The sequence below is a fragment of the Bufo bufo genome, chromosome 10, assembly GCF_905171765.1.
Source record: "Bufo bufo chromosome 10, aBufBuf1.1, whole genome shotgun sequence".
NCBI lineage: Eukaryota > Metazoa > Chordata > Amphibia > Anura > Bufonidae > Bufo > Bufo bufo.
Window position 1 is genome coordinate 52645077 of NC_053398.1, and position 20125 is coordinate 52665201.

Consider the following 20125-nt stretch of genomic DNA (forward strand, 5'->3'; position numbering starts at 1 on the left):
TCTCCCAGTTTACTATCCAGCCCAAGCTCATTAGTATCTTTAACACTTCCTGAATCTGAGCTAAAAGGGAACTCTGCGACTGTCCCACCACTAGAAGATCGTCTAGGTATGGTATAATTATAATGTCCGATCTCCTTATTTGTGCCATCACCTCTGCCATCAGTTTCGTAAAAATTCTTGGTGCCTGCGATATCCCAAAGGGGAGGGCTCTGAACTGTAGGTGGATAACTGACTCTTCTACCTGTACTGGTACCCTGATATATTTTTGAGACAAGGGGTGTACGGGTACATGGTAATAGGCGTCCTTGATATCTATTGAAGCCATGACACAATTGGGAAATAGATGCAGAATTGTTGATGAGATGGATTCCATGCGAAATTTCTGATGTCAGATATAAATTTAGGTCCTTCAGGTTTATTATAGTCCGATAGGACCCATTTGGCTTGGGGACAAGAAAGAGTGTTGAATAAAACCCTTCCCCTATTTCTTCTGTGGGGACTGGGACTAGAACGTATTTGTCCAGGAGATTTCTTATTTCCCCCAATAAGGCAACCTGTTTTGGATAATGTTGATGCAAAGCCGTAATTTTTAGCCTTTCCGATGGGGACCTTTTGAATTCTAAACGGTATCCTTCCTTTATTATATACACTGCTCAAAAAAATAAAGGGAACACAAAAATAACACATCCTAGATCTGAATTAATTAAATATTCTTCTGAAATACTTTGTTCTTTACATAGTTGAATGTGCTGACAACAAAATCACACAAAAAAAAAATATGGAAATCAAATTTTTTAACCCATGGAGGTCTGGATTTGGAGTCACCCTCAAAATTAAAGTGGAAAAACACACTACAGGCTGATCCAACTTTGATGTAATGTCCTTAAAACAAGTCAAAATGAGGCTCAGTAGTGTGTGTGGCCTCCACGTGCCTGTATGACCTCCCTACAACGCCTGTGCATGCTCCTGATGAGGTGGCGGACGGTCTCCTGAGGGATCTCCTCCCAGACCTGGACTAAAGCATCTGCCAACTCCTGGACAGTCTGTGGTGCAACGTGACGTTGGTGGAAAGAGCGAGACGTGATGTCCCAGATGTGCTCAATTGGATTCAGGTCTGGGGAACGGGCGGGCCAGTCCATAGCATCAATGCCTTCGTCTTGCAGGAACTGCTGACACACTCCAGCCACATGAGGTCTAGCATTGTCTTGCATTAGGAGGAACCCAGGGCCAACCGCACCAGCATATGGTCTCACAAGGGGTCTGAGGATCTCATCTCGGTACCTAATGGCAGTCAGGCTACCTCTGGCGAGCACATGGAGGGCTGTGCGGCCCTCCAAAGAAATGCCACCCCACACCATTACTGACCCAATGCCAAACCGGTCATGCTGGAGGATGTTGCAGGCAGCAGAACGTTCTCCACGGCGTCTCCAGACTCTGTCACGTCTGTCACATGTGCTCAGTGTGAACCTGCTTTCATCTGTGAAGAGCACAGGGCGCCAGTGGCGAATTTGCCAATCTTGGTGTTTTCTGGCAAATGCCAAACGTCCTGCACGGTGTTGGGCTGTAAGCACAACCCCCACCTGTGGACGTCGGACCCTCATATCACCCTCATGGAGTCTGTTTCTGACCGTTTGAGCAGACACATGCACATTTGTGGCCTGCTGGAGGTCATTTTGCAGGGCTCTGGCAGTGCTCCTCCTGTTCCTCCTTGCACAAAGGCGGGGGTAGCGGTCCTGCTGCTGGGTTGTTGCCTCCTCCACGTCTCCTGAAGTACTGGCCTGTCTCCTGGTAGCGCCTCCATGCTCTGGACACTACGCTGACAGACACAGCAAACCTTCTTGCCACAGCTCGCATTGATGTGCCATCCTGGATAAGCTGCACTACCTGAGCCACTTGTGTGGGTTGTAGACTCCGTCTCATGCTACCACTAGAGTGAAAGCACCGCCAGCATTCAAAAGTGACCAAAACATCAGCCAGGAAGCATAGGAACTGAGAAGTGGTCTGTTGTCACCACCTGCAGAACCACTCCTTTATTGGGGGTGTCTTGCTAATTGCCTATAATTTCCACCTTTTGTCTATCCCATTTGCACAACAGCATGTGAAATTGATTGTCACTCAGTGTTGCTTCCTAAGTGGACAGTTTGATTTCACAGAAGTGTGATTGACTTGGAGTTACATTGTGTTGTTTAAGTGTTCCCTTTATTTTTTTGAGCAGTGTATTTTACCCAGGCACTTGATGTGATATTTTGCCAGACTTGGACTTGAATAAAAGGCTTCTCCACTCATTGCCTTTCTTTTGGGATCTAGCTTCATCTTTTTTTATCTCTAACCCGAAATGGCCTCCTCTGCTTAGGAAAGACGGGCATCGGGAATCCCTTTTTTCTAGCAGACGTTTTGTCTAATGTGTCATCCAGAGTTGGACCGAATAAAAAATTTCCCTGGCAAGGCAGGGCACATAACTTGGACTTAGAAGCGACATCTGCCTTCCGCCAAAGGAATCTTCTGGCCGAGTTTCATATTGCCGCTGCTCTAGCAGATAACCTTAGAGCGTCAGCCGATGCATCCAAAATGAAGTCTACAGCTTTTAACATTGTAGGTGTTGCTTCCAGCAACTGATTCCTCTGGGTTCTGTTAGCGATATGAGATTCTAACTCCCCTAACCAGACTTAAAGCGATCTAGCGACAGATGTCGTAGCAATATTTGGCTTAAAAGAAGATGTAGATGCTTCCCAATTCTTTCTAAGATAGGTGTCTGCCCTTTTATCCATCGGATCCTTAAGGGAACACAGATCCTCAAACAGTAGCGCAGATTTTTTAACTTTTGCCACCGAAGCATCCACTCTAGGAACCTCCTGCCAGACCGAGATGCCTTGATCATTAAAAGGGTATTTTCTCTTAACTGATCTGGGAACAAAAAAACTTATCGGGTTTATTCCGTTCCCTCCTTATCAACTCCTTAACACAGTCCTGAATAGGGAAACCCTCTCGCCTTACTTGGCTTCAGAATGTCAAACATTAACTCCTGTCTTAATTTAGTTTCCTTTTCTTCTATCTCCATAGTGGATCCTATTCGCCTTTAATAGAAGGTCCATGTCTTCTACTTTAAACAGGGGCCTTCCCGTAAGATCTTCATAAGAAGAATCTGAACTTTCTAATGCCCCCTCCTTCTCCGAATCTGACTCGGTAAAGTCCGATTCTGCCACTTGAGCCTTCCTCTGCCTAGAAGAACCAGGAAGCGACTTCTTAAATTGTTCCACTGAGGAACGGACTTCCATCTTGACCAGATTTTGAATATTCTAAAACAAGGATGGGGATTCCTCCGCTACCAGTCTATCCAGGCAGAACTGGCAACATGTCTTGGGGTAAGACGGACTAAGCTTCTTTTTGCATATCCCACACTCTCTGCCATTCGTCTTGTGGGTAGCCTTCCTGGGGGCCTCCTTAACCTGCATCAATACATAGCCCACAATAAGTCACCGGAAACACAATAAAATAATCTCCCCTAAAGGAGACTGTGGGGTACAACCCCTCTTACCCCCCAGGAGTAACATGCCGGGTTTGGAGTGTTACTCCTGTTTTTCATTGCGATGTTGTACCTCCCCTTCTTCCAGCATATTGATTGCGCATCCTAGGGGAATCCGGAAGGAATAACTAGCTGTTCCTCTGAACCTGCCACGCTGCGGCTAGACTTCCCTCTGTGATGGCTGGCCGGTGTTCCGTTTTTTACCGGCCATGCACCGCCCACCATGTTTTCTCGGCCCCTTTCCTGTCTAGCGTGAAACTGACAAGTTATTTCCGGCGCACCGGCTCAATGGGCGGTGGAAACCGGGCCTGTAGGAACTTGCCGACCGGCGAGCCAGGAGAGGACGCATCCCTTCCCCACCGGAACTTTGCCCAACCTACAGGATGAGGGGAACGAGGTGGCAGTCAGGGTTCCCCCCATGGCAAAAAAGGGAATCAAAAACCGGACTTCAACAGCGGCTCCTAGTGGAGTCTTACGCCATCAGGAACCTCCATTAGGTAAGATAACAAGACCCTAGAGTCCCTGCAGCCCTCTAACAGACCAGGGAAAGATCCATCCCCTTGTCTTATGGGGTGCATGTCGTCCGCCCTGCCATCCTCCATTGTACGCATTTTTTGCTGGGGATTGCCGTTATTTGCGGACCGCATGCGGAGGAATTGCTCCCCCAGTTATAGACACGCTACAGTGTTTGGTTTTGGAGCCTTTCCACCTGTTTAGGCCACTTTTTTCGTTAGTCACAATGAGTTTGTCAACCATGGAGAAGTTCTGCGTCTGAAAGCTTGCTCTCAGATGCGTCCTCCTTTGAAGACACGTCAGAGCGAGCCTTCCTGGTGATGACAGAGACAGAAATCCTGGACGTTCTGGCCCATTTAGTAGGACGGCCACGATAGGAACCAGCGGTGATCCAAGGGTGGCCACAGGGACAAACGCCTCAACATTTCAATGATAGTTTTATTGGTGTGGGAAACACCCTGCACTACTTTTGCTGAAGAACGCGCCAACTCTGATTTCACCATAGGTTGAGAAGAAGGGGCAGCAGGGCTGGGATCGCAGACCCTAGGCGGTGGGGTAGAGCATGAGGAACAGAGAGGATCTAACTGACTGCACTGGAATTTGGAATTACAAGATGAGCAGGCAAAATGACGCACAGAAGTCTTTGCCTGTTTTGGAGGGCCATGGCTCTGGGTTCAGACATAATGCCTCACTGGGAGGAGCTCACTCTCTTGTGCTTAGTGTCCACCTCCTACTGGCAGCATCTATACCTATGGTCAAGCCTGTATCTCTCTCTCCCCCCCCCATCCCCCATGACACAGATAAAAAAAGTGGGTTGAAAGATAATGAGAAATATGAAGGAAGGACTTATACTTTGCTTTCCTGCTGGAACCACTTCTGGCTTTTGGTCAAATAACCACATCAAAAAATGGCACAAAAAGCTGTGCGTGACACTACACTAAAGGGAAAGGAGAGAAAAAAAAAATCCATTGTTTAACTGGGAAACACTGCAAAAGGGTTTGTTACTTTGTAATTTAACAAGTTTATTAACAAATAAATCACACATGCAGCTTATGGAGTCAAACACAGGACTGGATACGGAAGGAACCTCACTCTCTGTTACACTTTTCCATTTGATTTGTTCTAATTAACTGAAAACGCCATCGGACTTAAAAATGGGTTTTCCAGAAATAAAATACCAAAAGACTCATTAGAATGAAGGGAACACCGTGCTACACTTGAATAGGAATGAGCTGCAGTATCAGGCAAAGAGATGAGCACTTGGGCCTGGTTAAGTAACGAAAGGTGCATCTGCGGTTCAGCGAGCACTGTGCACCTTTGTTTGTATATTTATATATTAACTTTTATTGAAAAATTTCATTAAAAATAATAGGACAAAAAAAGAAATATGTTGAATTAAAACAAAGTGATTCTTGTATACTCTACATCAGGTAAACATACATTATAAGAGTATCATACAGCGTGTTCCGAATTATAGTACCCTGCAAGTCACATTGCCAAGTATGAAATTAAGGTATTACGTGAATGCATAGTCAAGTATTGCCAAGGTCTTCCAATTACAGCCGTCACAGGTTAGTAATAAAGAAAACAAAAAGAAAGATAGGCAAGGCTCATGTATGGAGATGTAAATGAAAAAAATCCCCCCCAAGAAACAGGATACATCATTCCACAAGAATGATGAACTTTGATGAGTGGAAAGGGGTGTTGTCAGCGATTTTACTGACCTCAGAAGTAGTCCCAAGGTTCCCAAATTGATTTATACAGGTCTAGTTGTCTATTAAGTGTAGCATTAAGGTGCTTTAGTTGTTACATATTCTCATTAGATCGGATCATGAGGATAACTGCTTCAGTGATGTACTAGAAGAGATCAGGAGGCAGTTAAAACGTGAATGAGCAGCTCAAAGGATTGCTTTCCTGCATCCCTGGGAGTACACCGAGTAAATATATCGAGTTCTAATGAAACATTTAATTAGGGCATCGAGTGTAGGGCATTCCCAATGGATATGCGAGAGGAATCTTGGGGAATGACATCGCCATTGGAGGTCCCTTTGTGTAAATCAACAATAGTGTATAATAGTCAAATGCTTGCATTGCTAGGTTTTGACCCTTTGGTTAGATCACAAGTCAGAACCCCGCCAAACATCGATGGCCAAGTGTACTTATTCCTATAATCAAGAACCCTAGATGCCCAAACAGCTCAGTAACATGGTGGGAAAGCGCTCCTTGAGATGTTCATTTATTATGGTCTTCCCATTTCTAATTACAGCTTACTTTGAATGTGCCTTTTACTTTGATACGTTCACTACTAGCAATGTGGTGTTTGAGCAGTTTATTCTTTCATTTGTCGCCTCATCCATCAATGATCAATCTCTATGAAAAATTACAGGAAGGGAAAACAAAAAATAATCACAAAGGGAAGACTTATCAAAATGGTCTACGATTAAAATTGTCTGTTGCCCATTGCAACTGCTTTCATTTTACCAAAGCAGCTGTAGAAATGAAAGTTTCGCTGTGACTGACAGAAGGGCAACAAAGGCAGTTTTACTGTAAAACAGTTTTGATACATCTTCCTCACATTTTTGTGCACAACTTGCAGGATAACGGGCCGAACTGGATTGACAAATGTCTTTTTTTCGGCCCTAAATACTATGTTACTATTTCATAGAACCAGTAATGTGATCCTTAACGGCGTTGTCCGACTGGCAAAAAATTGCCAAGAAGTTTAACATGCTGTAAAAATAGGAAAAAAACTAAAACACCTTGCCAGAGCGTTCTGGTTCCAGCACCGTGGCTCCTGTCCCCACTGGACCAAAAGTGTGACGTGCTGTCTACATGCCCGCCTTTGGTGCATATTACTACATTCATCTGAGCTAGTCCTACAAGGCATTGTACCTGGTTTATCAGTGAATTTCATGGTAACAGATTCCCTTTAATCGCTAAAATAATGCATTTACAATTAAATTAAAGGTTCTAAAGTAAAATAGACCAATCCAATATTTAATTTTACTGAAACAAGTCCAACACATTTAATGAGGTCACAAGTTTTCCCCATTTAATAAGCATTTTCATGAAGAGCCTGGATTATGTCCTTAAAAAATATATATTTATAGAAGTCCAGCTTTAGTCACGTCAGGCTCTTATTCATAGTCCAAAAGAAGTTCCTCTTCTGTCCCGTACACAGTTCATTTGTGCCCATGAGTTCAGAAGCAAAGCCTCATTGAGATTCAGAGGTGCCGGTTTCCAGTTTCTGAAGTCTTCGCCTTCGTAGCTCTACAGCATCTGGTTCTTCTGTTGAAGTGCCAGCTTCAGAGTCATGGATCATCTCTTCACTGGTGGATTCCTCTGGAACTGTTAGAGAAAGTTATTACGTCATGTTCAACTTTAATAAGGACAAGTTGTCTAAATAATAGCGACAGGTCATAAGCACTGAGGGAAGTGTACCTGACTGGGAGGGATCGGGGTCAGCTGAGGGTGTATCTGAAGTGGGAGTTTCTTCCGGCTGACTGGATGATACAACCGCATCTGTGGTGACTAATGGAGACTGTGTAGAGGGCACGGGAGGACGAGGGGGCCTGTTAATAAAAAACAAACAAACACATAACATTACTCTTTAAATTCTACAATCTAAGTATTATAGACACCAAAACAAGCACAGAGCTTTGCTGTGAGATACAAGGGTGGATGAGTTCTATAGCCAAATACATTAGAGACATGATTTCTCTCCTGTCTTTGTTGACTTTTTGTTGCAATGTGGCAGGGAAGGAGTCCAGGCTGATAAATTCTGATGATTTTATATACAACTGTATCAAACACTCAGAAGTGAGAAGTATTAGGACTGGATGGGTTTTCAACACGTGGATGTAAAAGGAGAATGTCTCCACTCACTGAAAGCAAAAAAGAACAGACCCTTAAAGTATATTACAGTTGTACTGATCAGGTTTTCCAATTGGCAATTTTAGGAAGGAAAGCTACACATTCAGTAGCCAGCAGAAAAGACGTGATGGAGGGAACTTTCCTAAAAATACGACTTACCATCTGCATCCTCAACAGTATGGAGGGGATCTGTCACCAGATATACCTCTTTATATTAACCGCCTCACGTCCGCCCATAGGATATAAACGTCCTATGGGTGGACGTCTATTTCTGACAGCACGTTTTAAAACGTCCTGTCAGAAATAGCAGCTGCACGCTAATCGTGCAGCTGCTGATCGGGTTGCCCGCTGTCAGTGACAGCAGGGCAACCCTAAGACAAGGCAGGGACAGTGCCCAGGTGTCCCTGCCTTCACGATCGCTGCAGACACAGCGTTCACCGAGCTGTGCGCTTCCTGTTCCGGCCCGGCGGTCATGTGACCGCCGGGACCGGAGAGTGCAGGGGCTGTGTGAGGTCTCTCAGAGACCTCGATCAGCCCTGCTGTGAGGCTGTACAGCGCAGGATTGCTGCTGTACAGCCTCTATAGGGGTGCATTTCCACTGTAACTGGGGCTACTATGTCAGCCCCAGTTACAGGAGAAATCAACAGTGAAAAAAAAAAAAAAAGTGAAGTAAATGTCCCCCAGAGATCTTGTATGACCTTATGGGGGACGAAAAGTGTAAAATAAAATAAAAATAAAATAAAGTGTTGAAAAATAAAAATAAAAAAAAGGTTCACATGTAAAAAAAAAAAAAAATCCCAAGTAGAAAAAAAAAAAAAAAAAAAAAAAAAAAAAAAATAGAAAAAATAAAATAAAATAGACATATTTGGTATTGCCGCGTGCGTAAAAACCAGCTCTATAAAAATATCACATGACCTAACCCCTCGGGTGAACACCGTAAAAAATAAATAAAAAAAACTGTGTCAAAACAAGCAATTTTTGTCACCTTGCATCACAAAAGGTGCAACACCAAGTGATCAAAAACGCGTATGTCCCACAAAATGGTACCAATAAAACCGTCACCTCATCCCGCAAAAAATGAGCCCCTACATAAGAAAATCTCTCAAAAAATAAAAAAAACTATAGCTCTCAGAACATGGACACATTAAAACATAATTTTTTTGTTTCAAAAATGCTATTATTGTGTAAAACTTTAATAAATGAGAAAAAGTATACATATTAGGTATCGCCACGTCCGTAACAATCTGCTCTATAAAAATGTCACTTGACTGAACCCCTCAGGTGAACGCTGTAAAAATAAATAAATAGAAACTGTGCTAAAACAACCAATTTTTTGGTCACCTTGCCCCATAAAGTGTTATAATGAATGATCAAAAAATCATATGTACCCAAAAATAGTACTAATAAAACTGGCACCTTATCCCCTAGTTTCCAAAATGGGGTCACTTCTTGGGAGTTTCTACTGTAAGGGTGCATCAGGGGGCTTCAAATGGGACATGGCATCTAAAAACCATGTGGAGTTCCTTTCCTTCTGCGCCCTGCCGTGTGCCCATACAGCAGTTTACGACCACATGTGGGGTGTTTCTGTAAACCGCAGAATCTGGGTAATAAATATTGAGTTTTGTTTGGCTGTTAACCATCGATGTGTTAAAGAAAAAAATTGATTAAAATGGAAAATCTGCCAAAAAAGTGAAATTAAAAAATTTGATCTCCATTTTCCTTTAATTCTTGTGGAACGCCTAAAGGGTTAACAAAGTTTGTAAAATCGGTTTTGAATACCTTGAGGGGTGTAGTTTCTACAATGGGGTCATTTATGGGGGTATCCACTATGTAGGCCCCACAAAGTGACTTCAGACCTGAACTGGTCCTTATAAAGTGGGTTTTGGCAATTTTCTTACAAATTTGAAGAATTGCTTCTAAACTTCTAAGCCTTCTAACGTCCTAAAAAAATAAAATGACATTTCCAAAATGATGCCAACATAAAGTAGACATATGGGAAATGTTAAATAATAACTATTTTATGAGGTATCACTTTGTTTTGAAAGCAGAGAAATTGAAATTTAGAAAATTGCGAATTTTTCAAATTTTTGGGTAAATTTGGGATTTTTTCATAAATAAAGGTGAAATATTTTGACTCAAATTTATGACTATCATGAAGTACAATGTGTCACGAGAAAACAATCTCTGAATGACTTGGATAAATAAAGGTGTTCCAAAGTTATTACCACATAAAGTGAGATATGTCAGTTTTGCAAAATTTGGCCTGGTCAGGAAGGGGGCAAAGGGCCCAGATGGGAAGTGGTTAAAGGAGCTAGACCACGCTAAGTATTTACCACCAATCAACAGGATAGGTAATAAATATCGATCATGGGGTCCAACCGTTTGGGCACCACCTTCTCAGGATCTCTGGGCTTCCCGAGTCCCTTCTCTGATTGGAGAGGTAGTGCTAAACGCTAAAATATGAATTGCATGTATTTTCGCTGAAGCTGTAACACATACAGTATATCATGTAATGTAAAAAAGATTTGCCAAAACTCCTAATTATTATCCTCCTCTAGAAGACACTGTAAATAAAGGCATCTACTGATAAATGAGTTACAGATGAGTACAAGACATGTTGATCTATTTAAAAGGTATGATATAGGTCTTACCCGATGGTTGCCAACACCGTAAGATATTGGTTTATCTGTAACATGGCAGCATCTAGAAGAGTATGAATGTTCTGAAGACACTGAAGCCTGGATTCCAGATTCTGCCTCTCATGACCTTCCATTGCCCTCAACTCCTCTTCTGTCATACCCGCAAAGCCAGCAGGAGGCATCGGCATAGGAGGCAAACCTAAGGAAGATTAAACTAATGATTACAGACAATTGTTGCTGCTTTGTTACAAAACTGTTCAGGGATCACAAAACATTATTTTACCAAATGGAGGAAACAGTGGCATTCCCAAAAATGGAGGTGGGAAGGGAAAACCTGGCAGAGATGTCCCAGCTGATGAATCAGGACCACCAGTGGTAGATGCATCAGAAGGCCTAGGAGCAGATGCTACAAAGTGAAGAACAAAGCAAATATCCACTGTCAGTAAGTTATATTACAAAAAAGACAACTGAGAACAAAAAGTAATTTCATCATAAACAGAGAAACAATTAATATTTCCATCTTGAAAGAAATCTCTTTACCTAGTAGAATGAAATTTTAAATCTTCAGATATGAACCTTTGGGGTTAGAAGAGGAGGCTACTATTATGATATTGCAAGAGTCTTACCAGTGGAGGGTCCAGCACTGGCTTCTTCAGGGGCACTGGCTCCAGGAGCCCCAGGGGCTGGTGGAAAAGGACCCACTGGAGGCCAAAGTGGAAACATTCCAGGAGGGAATGGTGGAAGCATCCCTGGAGGGACTAAAAGGAAATGGAGTAGTAAATAACTAAAACTAGTAACAGACAAGATTCTTTTTAACTACTTCCATATCTGACTTACAGTTAGGTGGTGGTGGGAGAACTGGAGTCTGTTGTGCAGGTGCTGCGTGAGGCTGCTGGGCAGGGTCAGGCTGATCTGCAGGTGGCTGAGTTTGAGTAGGCAGAGAAGCTCTGAGGACATCCATTCTACATGTGGGACAAGTCTGCTGTCTTTGGAACCAAGAACGCAGACAGCTGGAATTGGAAGAGAACTTATATTAGCATTTAATGTGGGCAAGCTGAGGTTGAGGCCTCCTGCACACAACCACATCTGTTTTGTAGTCCTTGTGCATCTTGCACTTTTTGCAGGCCCCACTGTAGAAATACCTATTCTTCTCCGCCAAAACGGACAAGAATAGGACATGTTCTATCATTTGCGGTACAGCCTCATGGATGCGGACATTTTTTGGGGCCCCATAGAAATGAATTGGCCCACAAAAAATGCAGATCGCGTACATCTTTACACTGAAAGCTTAGTGCACTGGTGTTTGAACGAAATAGGGGAGATTTATGAAAACTGTGTTTCCTTGTCGTCCTACAGCAGCAGCACCCACGGGGATTTCTAATCCTCCTGAAAATGTAGGACAGGAGATGTCAATTAATCAATTTAACACAGCTCCTATAAAACTGCCTAACTTAGTCCCTCCTATTGTGTTTTTTTCTGTCCTTCCTGGGAAAGGACAGCCTTCTGGAGAAGGGGAGATGTTGGGAAGTATTTTGTTCTATTTAGGATCTTGCTTTCCCTCCGCTATTTCTCTCAGGACTGGTGTCCTGTTGTTATATCATTAGGAGACGCTAGTTCTGATGCTGCATTAACTGTATAGGGCTGCGGCTCTTAGGTAACTTACAGGCAGCGCATCCCTCAGGTGGTTTCACCTCCCCCACTGGCTGCGTGCGTCTTGTGCGTGTGCCGCCTAGCAGGGAGGAGGGAGGGAGAGATAAAAGTTGCTGGCGTCCATCATTCTGTGCCGCTCTGCTGCGCTTTTGCCACGCTTCCACGAGGTAAGTAATCCTTGAGAATGTTGGTTTTACCTCCGGAGCTCTCTGCTGTGTTGCGGAAGCAATCATATCTTGCTAGGACGAGTGAGTGAGATTCAGGCTGGCCGGACTGCAGGGAGTTGCTGCCATCTAGTGGATGGTTGCTCAAATTTCACTCACTCACAATACAGTTGTGTTAGTATTCTTATTCAGTGGTGGTTTCTCTGTTCTTAAACTTTCTGCATAATAAAGGAGTAAGTTATAGTCATTTTAGAGCAGATTAAACTAATGCTTCTCTGCTCTATTATAGAAAAATGTCTCACGGTTCTGAGGATAGAGGCCCCACCACAAGGAAGTCCGCTGGAAAGCGAAAACATATGTCGTGCAGATCATGTAACACCCCCCTGCCAGATGGCAGTGAATTTTATTTCTGCCTAAATTGCAGAACTAATGACTTTCCTGTAGAGGATCAGCCCTTATCTAATAAAGATATGTTATTATGGATGAAGGACTTGTACATGATGCGTTTAAGCAGTTCAAAGACAATGAAACTGGAGCTTCTCAGACAGAGTTAGGACCGGCGGCTACTACTAGAATGGATTCTTCTCCCAGAGAGTCCGACATGTTTGAGGAATATAGAGTCATAGACGAAGTTAACTCCTCAGAATCAGAGGAGAGTGATCAGGAAATAAATTTATTTCCGTTGCAAAGAATGTCCAGATTGTTCAAATCTCTTGAGCCAGAGTGTGTAGTGCAGACTGAAATAAATAGTCGGTGAGGACGGTATCCCTAAAAGATCTAGAGCATTCGCAGTTGACCCCTTGGTGAAGAAACTTATGGTCAACGAGTGGAAGACACCAGATAAGGGGCCAATATTTAATAAAAGGTTCAAGTCCATGTATGTGATTGACCAAGAAGAGGAGAGACAGTGGGGAGAGCCCCCCAAGGTTGACATCACTATTTCAAAGCTGTTCAGACGTACATTGGTTCCAAGTGAAGATAGATCTAATTTTACAGACCCAATGGATAAGAGGATAGAGAATGCCCTACGCCGCAGTTATCTCACGGCCTCAGGGCAGTCTAAGGCAGCACTTGCTTCTTATGCGGTTGCCAAGAACCTGAGATCATGGCTTCTCCAGATGGAGGAGGACATTGATAAGGGGGTACCTAGAGATGACATCTTATTATTTTTTAAGAAGATAGCTCTGGCCTCTGACTTTCTTTGTGATGTATCGGTACAACAAGCAAGATATGCTGCAAGATCCATGGCATTGTCTACTACAGGCAGAAGATCCCTATGGATAAAGCCTTGGGGGGGCAGATGCCCACTCTAAGAGTACACTGTGTGCCATGGAATACCGTCCAAATAAGCTCTTTGGGCCTGAGCTAGACACACTCATGGAGAACTTGTCAGAGAAGAAGGGTAAATCCCTTCCTTATGTTTCCAGGAGAAAGTGGTTTTCTTCCTTTCGCACAGCCAATAGAGGCACGGGACGCAGAAGATCAGATGGAGGAGAAACATCCGTGACACGAGGAGGTAGTTCCAGAGGAGCCTCTACACTGCGGAGAAGAGGCCGTGGAAGAGGAGCTCCACCCCTCAGACGCAAGCTGGAATTCTGACGCCAAAAGGTATGCCTGTAGGGGGCAGATTGACCTACTTTCATATAGAATGGGAGAAGGTAGTAAAAGATCAATGGGTTGTAGATGCCGTAAGAAATGGCTATCGTATAGAGCTACAGGCCAGGCCCCCAGACAGGTATGTCATAACACAAAGGTTAAAAGGTCAGAAGCAATGCCTAATAGAACAGGCTATAAAGGAGTTCATTCAGATGAATGTTCTGGAACCTGTTCCGGAAGAAGAAATCTTCCAAGGAGTGTATTCAAAGGTTTTTCTAGTTCCAAAGCTTCAGATGAGGTGGAGAACTATTGTAGACCTAAGGTATCTCAACAGATTCATACGCAAAAAGAAATTCCGTATGGAGACAGTTCAGTCCGCACTAAGTCTACTGGACCCAGGAGATTACCTTGCTACAATAGATTTAAAGGACGCGTATTTACACATCCCCATTCACAAGGGTTACCGAAAGTTCCTTCGCATCGCGGTCTTCTTAAGGGGACAACTACATCACCTGCAGTTTATGTCTCTCCTGTTCGGGATATCGTCAGCCCCATTCACTTTCACAAAGGTGATAGCGGCAGTAGTAGCAGGCTTCAGAGAATCAGGAATAACAGTAATCCCATATTTGGACGACTGGCTGGTGAAGGGGTCAAGTGTGGAGATTCTCAACGCACATCTCCAGGTAATATTCGACAGACTCCAGTCTCTAGGCTGGTTAGTCAATACAGAGAAATCCAGTATCAGGCCAGCCCAGCAGAAGCAGTTTCTGGGGTTTATCCTGGACACCAAGGCAATGACTGTTTCTCTTCCTATGAACAGGATGAATGTTCTGCACCAGAATATACGATTGTTGAGACAGATCCGACCGATATCCCTTCGTCAGATGATGAGGACGCTCGGTCTCATGACTGCTGCCAGCCAGGCAATTCTGTGGGCAAATTGGCACACGAGGCAGTTACAGTGGGAGATACTACAGAAATGGGACAGAGACAACAATTCTCTGGATCAAATGACAATAGTCTCAAAGGAGACAAGAAACTCCCTGAGGTAGTGGATGGCTGTGAACAATGGCAGGACATTTGCCCTTCCCGTATGGACCGAAATCACAACCGATGCTTCAGCTACAGGTTGGAGTGCCCACATGAAGGGGCAGAGGGTGAAAGGTACTTGGACCCCAGTAGAGAGACTAATGTCGTCAAATCTCAGAGAGATGAGAGCAGTCTACAATGCTCTAACGCAGTTCCACCCTATGGTCCGGGATCAAGCCATAAAGATAAAAATCGGACAACAAAACCACCGTTGCGTACCTAAATCGCCAGGGAGGTACCAGATCCTTAGCCCTCCTCAAAGAGGCGGAACGGATCTTTGGATGGGCAGAGGCCAATATCCAACAGCTGTCAGCTGTATACATCAGAGGGAGGAGCAATGTAGTAGCCGACAGACTAAGCCGCGACTTACCCCTTCCGGGAGAATGGTCATTGGACCCACAAATATTTGCGCAGTTCATGAAGCGCTGGGGGCGTCCCCAGATAGATCTAATGGCTACTCGGAACAATGCAAAGGTTCCTCTATTTTGCTCCCTATTCAAGGGGGACAACCCCTGGAGGTTGGATGCCCTCTCAGTCCCGTGGGACTTCACACTGGCCTACATATTTCCGCCCATACCTATGATCCCAAAGGTCTTGCAGAAGATCAGACGGGACCAGGTCTCAACAATTCTAATATGTCCGTACTGGCCCAAGAGGGCATGGTTTGCCTCACTGGTGGTGATGAGCAAGAACACCCTTTGGAAGCTCCCACAGATTCCGCACCTGGTGATGCAGGGCGACAGATGTTGTCCGCATTTACGCTACCTGCAGTTGACAGCATGGATGTTGACTGCCCCCTTTTAATACAAGAGGGCTTGTCCGAGGCAGTAATAAGAACCCTGCTACAATCCAGAGCAGGCTCTACAAATGGAGCTTACCTAAGAATCAAGAAAACCTTCAATCTTTGGTGCGAGAAGAATGGAGTACCCTCTCAGTCTCCTACTATTCAGGATATTCAGAATTTTCTGCAGCAGGGGTTCGAAAAAGGCTTGAGGCCTGGCACGATTAAAGTCCAGATATCAGCCCTATCAGCTGCATTGGGAAGGAGATTATCACAGGAGCCTCTAATACAGAGGTTTGTCAAGGCGGTAAGGAGGCTTAAGCCACAGGTCATCGACCCGATCCCAAAGTGGGACCTCTGCGTGGTTCTAGATCAGCTTTGCAATGCTCCCTTCGAACCACTTCAAGAGTCAGAGATAAAGTTTTTGTCCCTCAAGGTCTGTTTTTTAGTGGCAATCACTTCAGCCAAGCGGGTGAGTGAAATTCAGGCCCTGGCATGTGCTGAGCCTTACACAATTTTTCTTCAAGATAAAGTATTGCTGAGGACTTTACCTTCCTTTCAACCGAAAGTTCTTTCTTTTACGAATCTAAATCAGCAGATTGAGTTGCCCGTTTTTTCCCCGGATCCGGTTTCAGAGGAGGAGTGTAGACTTCACTCCCTGGATGTTGGCAGAGCATTAAAAATATATGTCCAGAGAACAGGACAGTTTAGGAAGACAGACCACCTGTTTATATCATATTCAGGGAAGAACAAGGGGGAAAAACTAACAAAAGCCTCAATATCCAGATGGATACGAGAAGCTATCACTATCTGCTATGAACTTAATGGATCAGAAGCGCCAAAACCCATAAAGGCTCATTCTACTCGCGCTATAGCCACATCATGGGCAGAGAAAAAATCTGTCCCCATAGACCAGATCTGTAGAACAGCGTCCTGGAGCTCGTCCAACACGTTTGTGAAGCATTACAGACTGGATATGAGACAAACAGGAGAGATGGCTTTTGGCAGAGCGGTAATACAGCCCGCGGTATAATGGAGAGCCCTCCCTGTAGGATTACTTGCTAAATCCCCGTGGGTGCTGCTGCTGTAGGACGACAAGGAAAGTGTAATTTTTCTTACCGTAAATTCTCTTTCCTTTAGTCCAAAGCAGCAGCACATACTTACCCACCCAATAAAGTGATTGTTGAAACTTACCTTGAGTGTTATTTTTTATTTGTTTATTATGACTGGAAGTTCAGTTGGAAGTACACAATAGGAGGGACTAAGTTAGGCAGTTTTATAGGAGCTGTGTTAAATTGATTAATTGACATCTCCTGTCCTACATTTTCAGGAGGATTAGAAATCCCCGTGGGTGCTGCTGCTTTGGACTAAAGGAAAGAGAATTTACGGTAAGAAAAATTACACTTTGTTGCCCAAAGCAAGCAATCACAGTGCAGCTTCTAATTCTTATGATGCTAAAATGAAAGCTGTGACTGGTTGCTTGAAAGTTTCATAAATCTGCCATAAATTGCTGTCCACTAAAAATGTCTTTTCAGCCTTTTGAAATACTGGAGTGACAGCCATTGCATGAAGACAAGGCTAATACAATAAAATTTATTTATTCCAGCATTTACCCTCCCCCACTGATTAGCTCAAACTCAGTTTATTCAAGCAGAAAAGTACAATACTTTTTGTCCAAGTCCAGCTGCTGAGAGGGGCAATTCTGAGGGCTCTTTCTCAGGCTAGATTACAGCTAGACTCGTTTTGAAGTCAAGAATGTGGCTCTAGTTGCAAACTATCCTAAGGGCTCATTCACACGACCGTAGACCGCCCATGCCCGTATTGCGGATCGCAAACAGCAGGTCCGCAATATACGAGCACCGGCCGTTTGAATCCCGTATCACGATGCAGACCCACTGACTTGAATGGGTCCACAATCCACAAGATACGGAGCAAAGGCACATATTGGAAGCCTATGGAAGCACTACGAAGCTTTCAGTGGGATTTAAGTCCATGAATCTGCACCGAAAAAAAATATAACATGTCCTATTTTTTTGTGGTGAGGATCCATTCAAGTCAATGGTTCCGCATTTGCAAACAGCGAGCACACGAATAGTGCTCATACTTTGCAGTCCGCACACACGCTCGTGTGCATGAGCCCTAAATCAGAGCAGGTTGAAGTGAGAGGTGTGTATACTGTTCTTGCTCAGGCGCTGTGGTTGCAATAATGGGCGAGCGCCATATTTAAACCCTGGACTTTAAGGGGCACAAAAGGATGCATGAATAGGGTCAGTACTAATGTAGGGGGCACACAGGGGACCGTAACTTTATAGGAGTGCACAGGGTGACAATTATTACATTAATGAGAGCCCCTTTATAAGGAGGACCAGAAACACAGGCCAAATTAAAATGCTAACATTAAATGTCTATTACTCTGCTTTCTGACCAGAATTGCTAAGGCTGTTGCTTCTAGATTTGAGAGATGTCAGATTATCTTGTAGTTCTGTGCTGAAAACAAGGACTGGGCAATCAGAACTTCTGAACTCTTCTATGTCAGAAATCATGCTGCATTCAAAGAAATAAGGTCCTCTGGGGAAAACATGGACCATAAGTATGAAAGTGTAGCATCCAGAAATTATATCAAATCCCTATATTACAACTATACACGCATGCCGCTTCTCCTTACCATAACACCTATGTGGGGTTACAATATGTATGAAACAGTAGACACTGCGCATACAGTATATTTCATTTGTGCTGGAACTAACCTGGTGTGGAAGATGTGGTTGCAGGGAAGTCTCTTAGCTCCTGTCACCATCTCCTCCCTGCAGATGATGCACACATTGTCCATTGCCTGCAGCTCCTCTGGTGTAGCATCTGGATACCTATAGATGCAGTGTATATCATAAGTACATTTACTTCATCATCTGCTATGTAACAACTACTAAATTCTTTACATGGCAATTCCCTAATGTGAAATTATTGGAAACACTTACCTGTGTGGGCAGTCCCATGATAGCCACGGGATCTGAAAGCTTTCAAGGAAGCAGTTATCTTTAGGAGAAGCCATCAATGTTTGATCTGTTGGGTCTGACCTCTGATGAACACAATGAAGGGAACACAGCACTCCTGATGAGTGGGATCCTGCAGACTAGTCGGAGTGCCCGTGTAACCAATGAAGGAAACGCAGTGCTCCTGCTGCTTCACTGTGCAGAATGTCGGAGTTCCCAGACTGGCCCCCACCGATCCAACAAGGATGGCCTATTCTAGATCCAGGAGAAGCCCTCTAAAAGATTCTGGCTATCCCTAAGGCTAAAGGGAGCTGACTTATTATGGAGTTTAATATGAGCTGTATACAGCCATTTTGGGTAGGGGGAAGATAAGATGGATTAGGTACGGTAGACAGTGAAATAAAAATTAATTAAGACTGAAATCACCAATGTTTGCGATTCTCAGAATAGCTACTCACAATGTGTTCATGTTGCGGATTGCTCTCCTTGACATGATGGCATCAGTGACCGCCTTCTTAAACTGCCTGGAAGAAAACAACAAGAAGGAGATAATAGGAATTGTCCATCCATCCAGGAATCTAATTCACCCGGCACGATACAAATATAAGAACTCCATATTGTCCAATCTGACTCACTGCTCCATTACTTACCACTCATACCATTCCTTATGAGGAAGACATACAATTTCTTTTAGAAGTTCAGTGAATGCCATTACTACATTCAGCAGTGAGACAAAGTCACAAATCTACTCTACTGTTGGGTTTACACAGGTTTTAGTCCAATTAACTGTTTCCCTTCATCTAACAAACTACTGCAGGCTTTCTAGAATAGTTCTCTCCGGGGTTAGACAATGAAATGGGCACATTAAGCACGCCATTATAAAACCCAGCAAACGAGGAGGACCTGACAATTTTACAAATGAAAACAGAGGGGGTCATTTATCAAACTGGTGTAAAGTATATACCACCTTTCATTTCGGACAGCTTATTTGGAAAATGAAAGAAGGAATCTGCTTTGCACCAGTTTGATAACTGACCCCCAGAGTACCTAATTTCCCCTCCCCCCTCCCCTGCGTTTATTCCGTTTTTCTTTACTTTACTTGGATGCAACCCTCCATGCAACCTTCTACTTTATCTCACAAGACCAGGTTGGGCGAGTTCTGTCCGTGATCGCTGGAGAGAGAGGAGATATGTTGTTGCCCCCTTGGTAAACCACTCAAAAAAACTTGGGGCCGGTGGGATTTTTTTCAGGTACTCAGTTTTCATTTGTAAAAGTCATGACAGGTCCTCTAACTTCCGTTCTCTTAC

General features: G+C 43.9%; 1 protein-coding gene across 2 annotated transcripts in view; it reads right to left on the reverse strand.

The window, feature by feature from the left end:
• Positions 1-5360: 5360 nt before the first annotated feature.
• Positions 5361-20125, reverse strand: part of SYVN1 (synoviolin 1) — a 35323-nt gene continuing 20558 nt past the window's right edge. For both annotated transcript variants that reach the window (XM_040410827.1, XM_040410828.1), the window contains exons 9-16: positions 19277-19342; positions 18576-18692; positions 11386-11558; positions 11175-11306; positions 10832-10954; positions 10561-10747; positions 7478-7608; positions 5361-7384 (exon numbers count right to left, since the gene is read on the reverse strand). In XM_040410827.1, coding sequence (XP_040266761.1) covers positions 7251-7384; positions 7478-7608; positions 10561-10747; positions 10832-10954; positions 11175-11306; positions 11386-11558; positions 18576-18692; positions 19277-19342 — 1063 coding nt within the window. In that variant the 3' untranslated portion in view covers positions 5361-7250. The remainder of the gene's footprint in view (positions 7385-7477; positions 7609-10560; positions 10748-10831; positions 10955-11174; positions 11307-11385; positions 11559-18575; positions 18693-19276; positions 19343-20125) is intronic.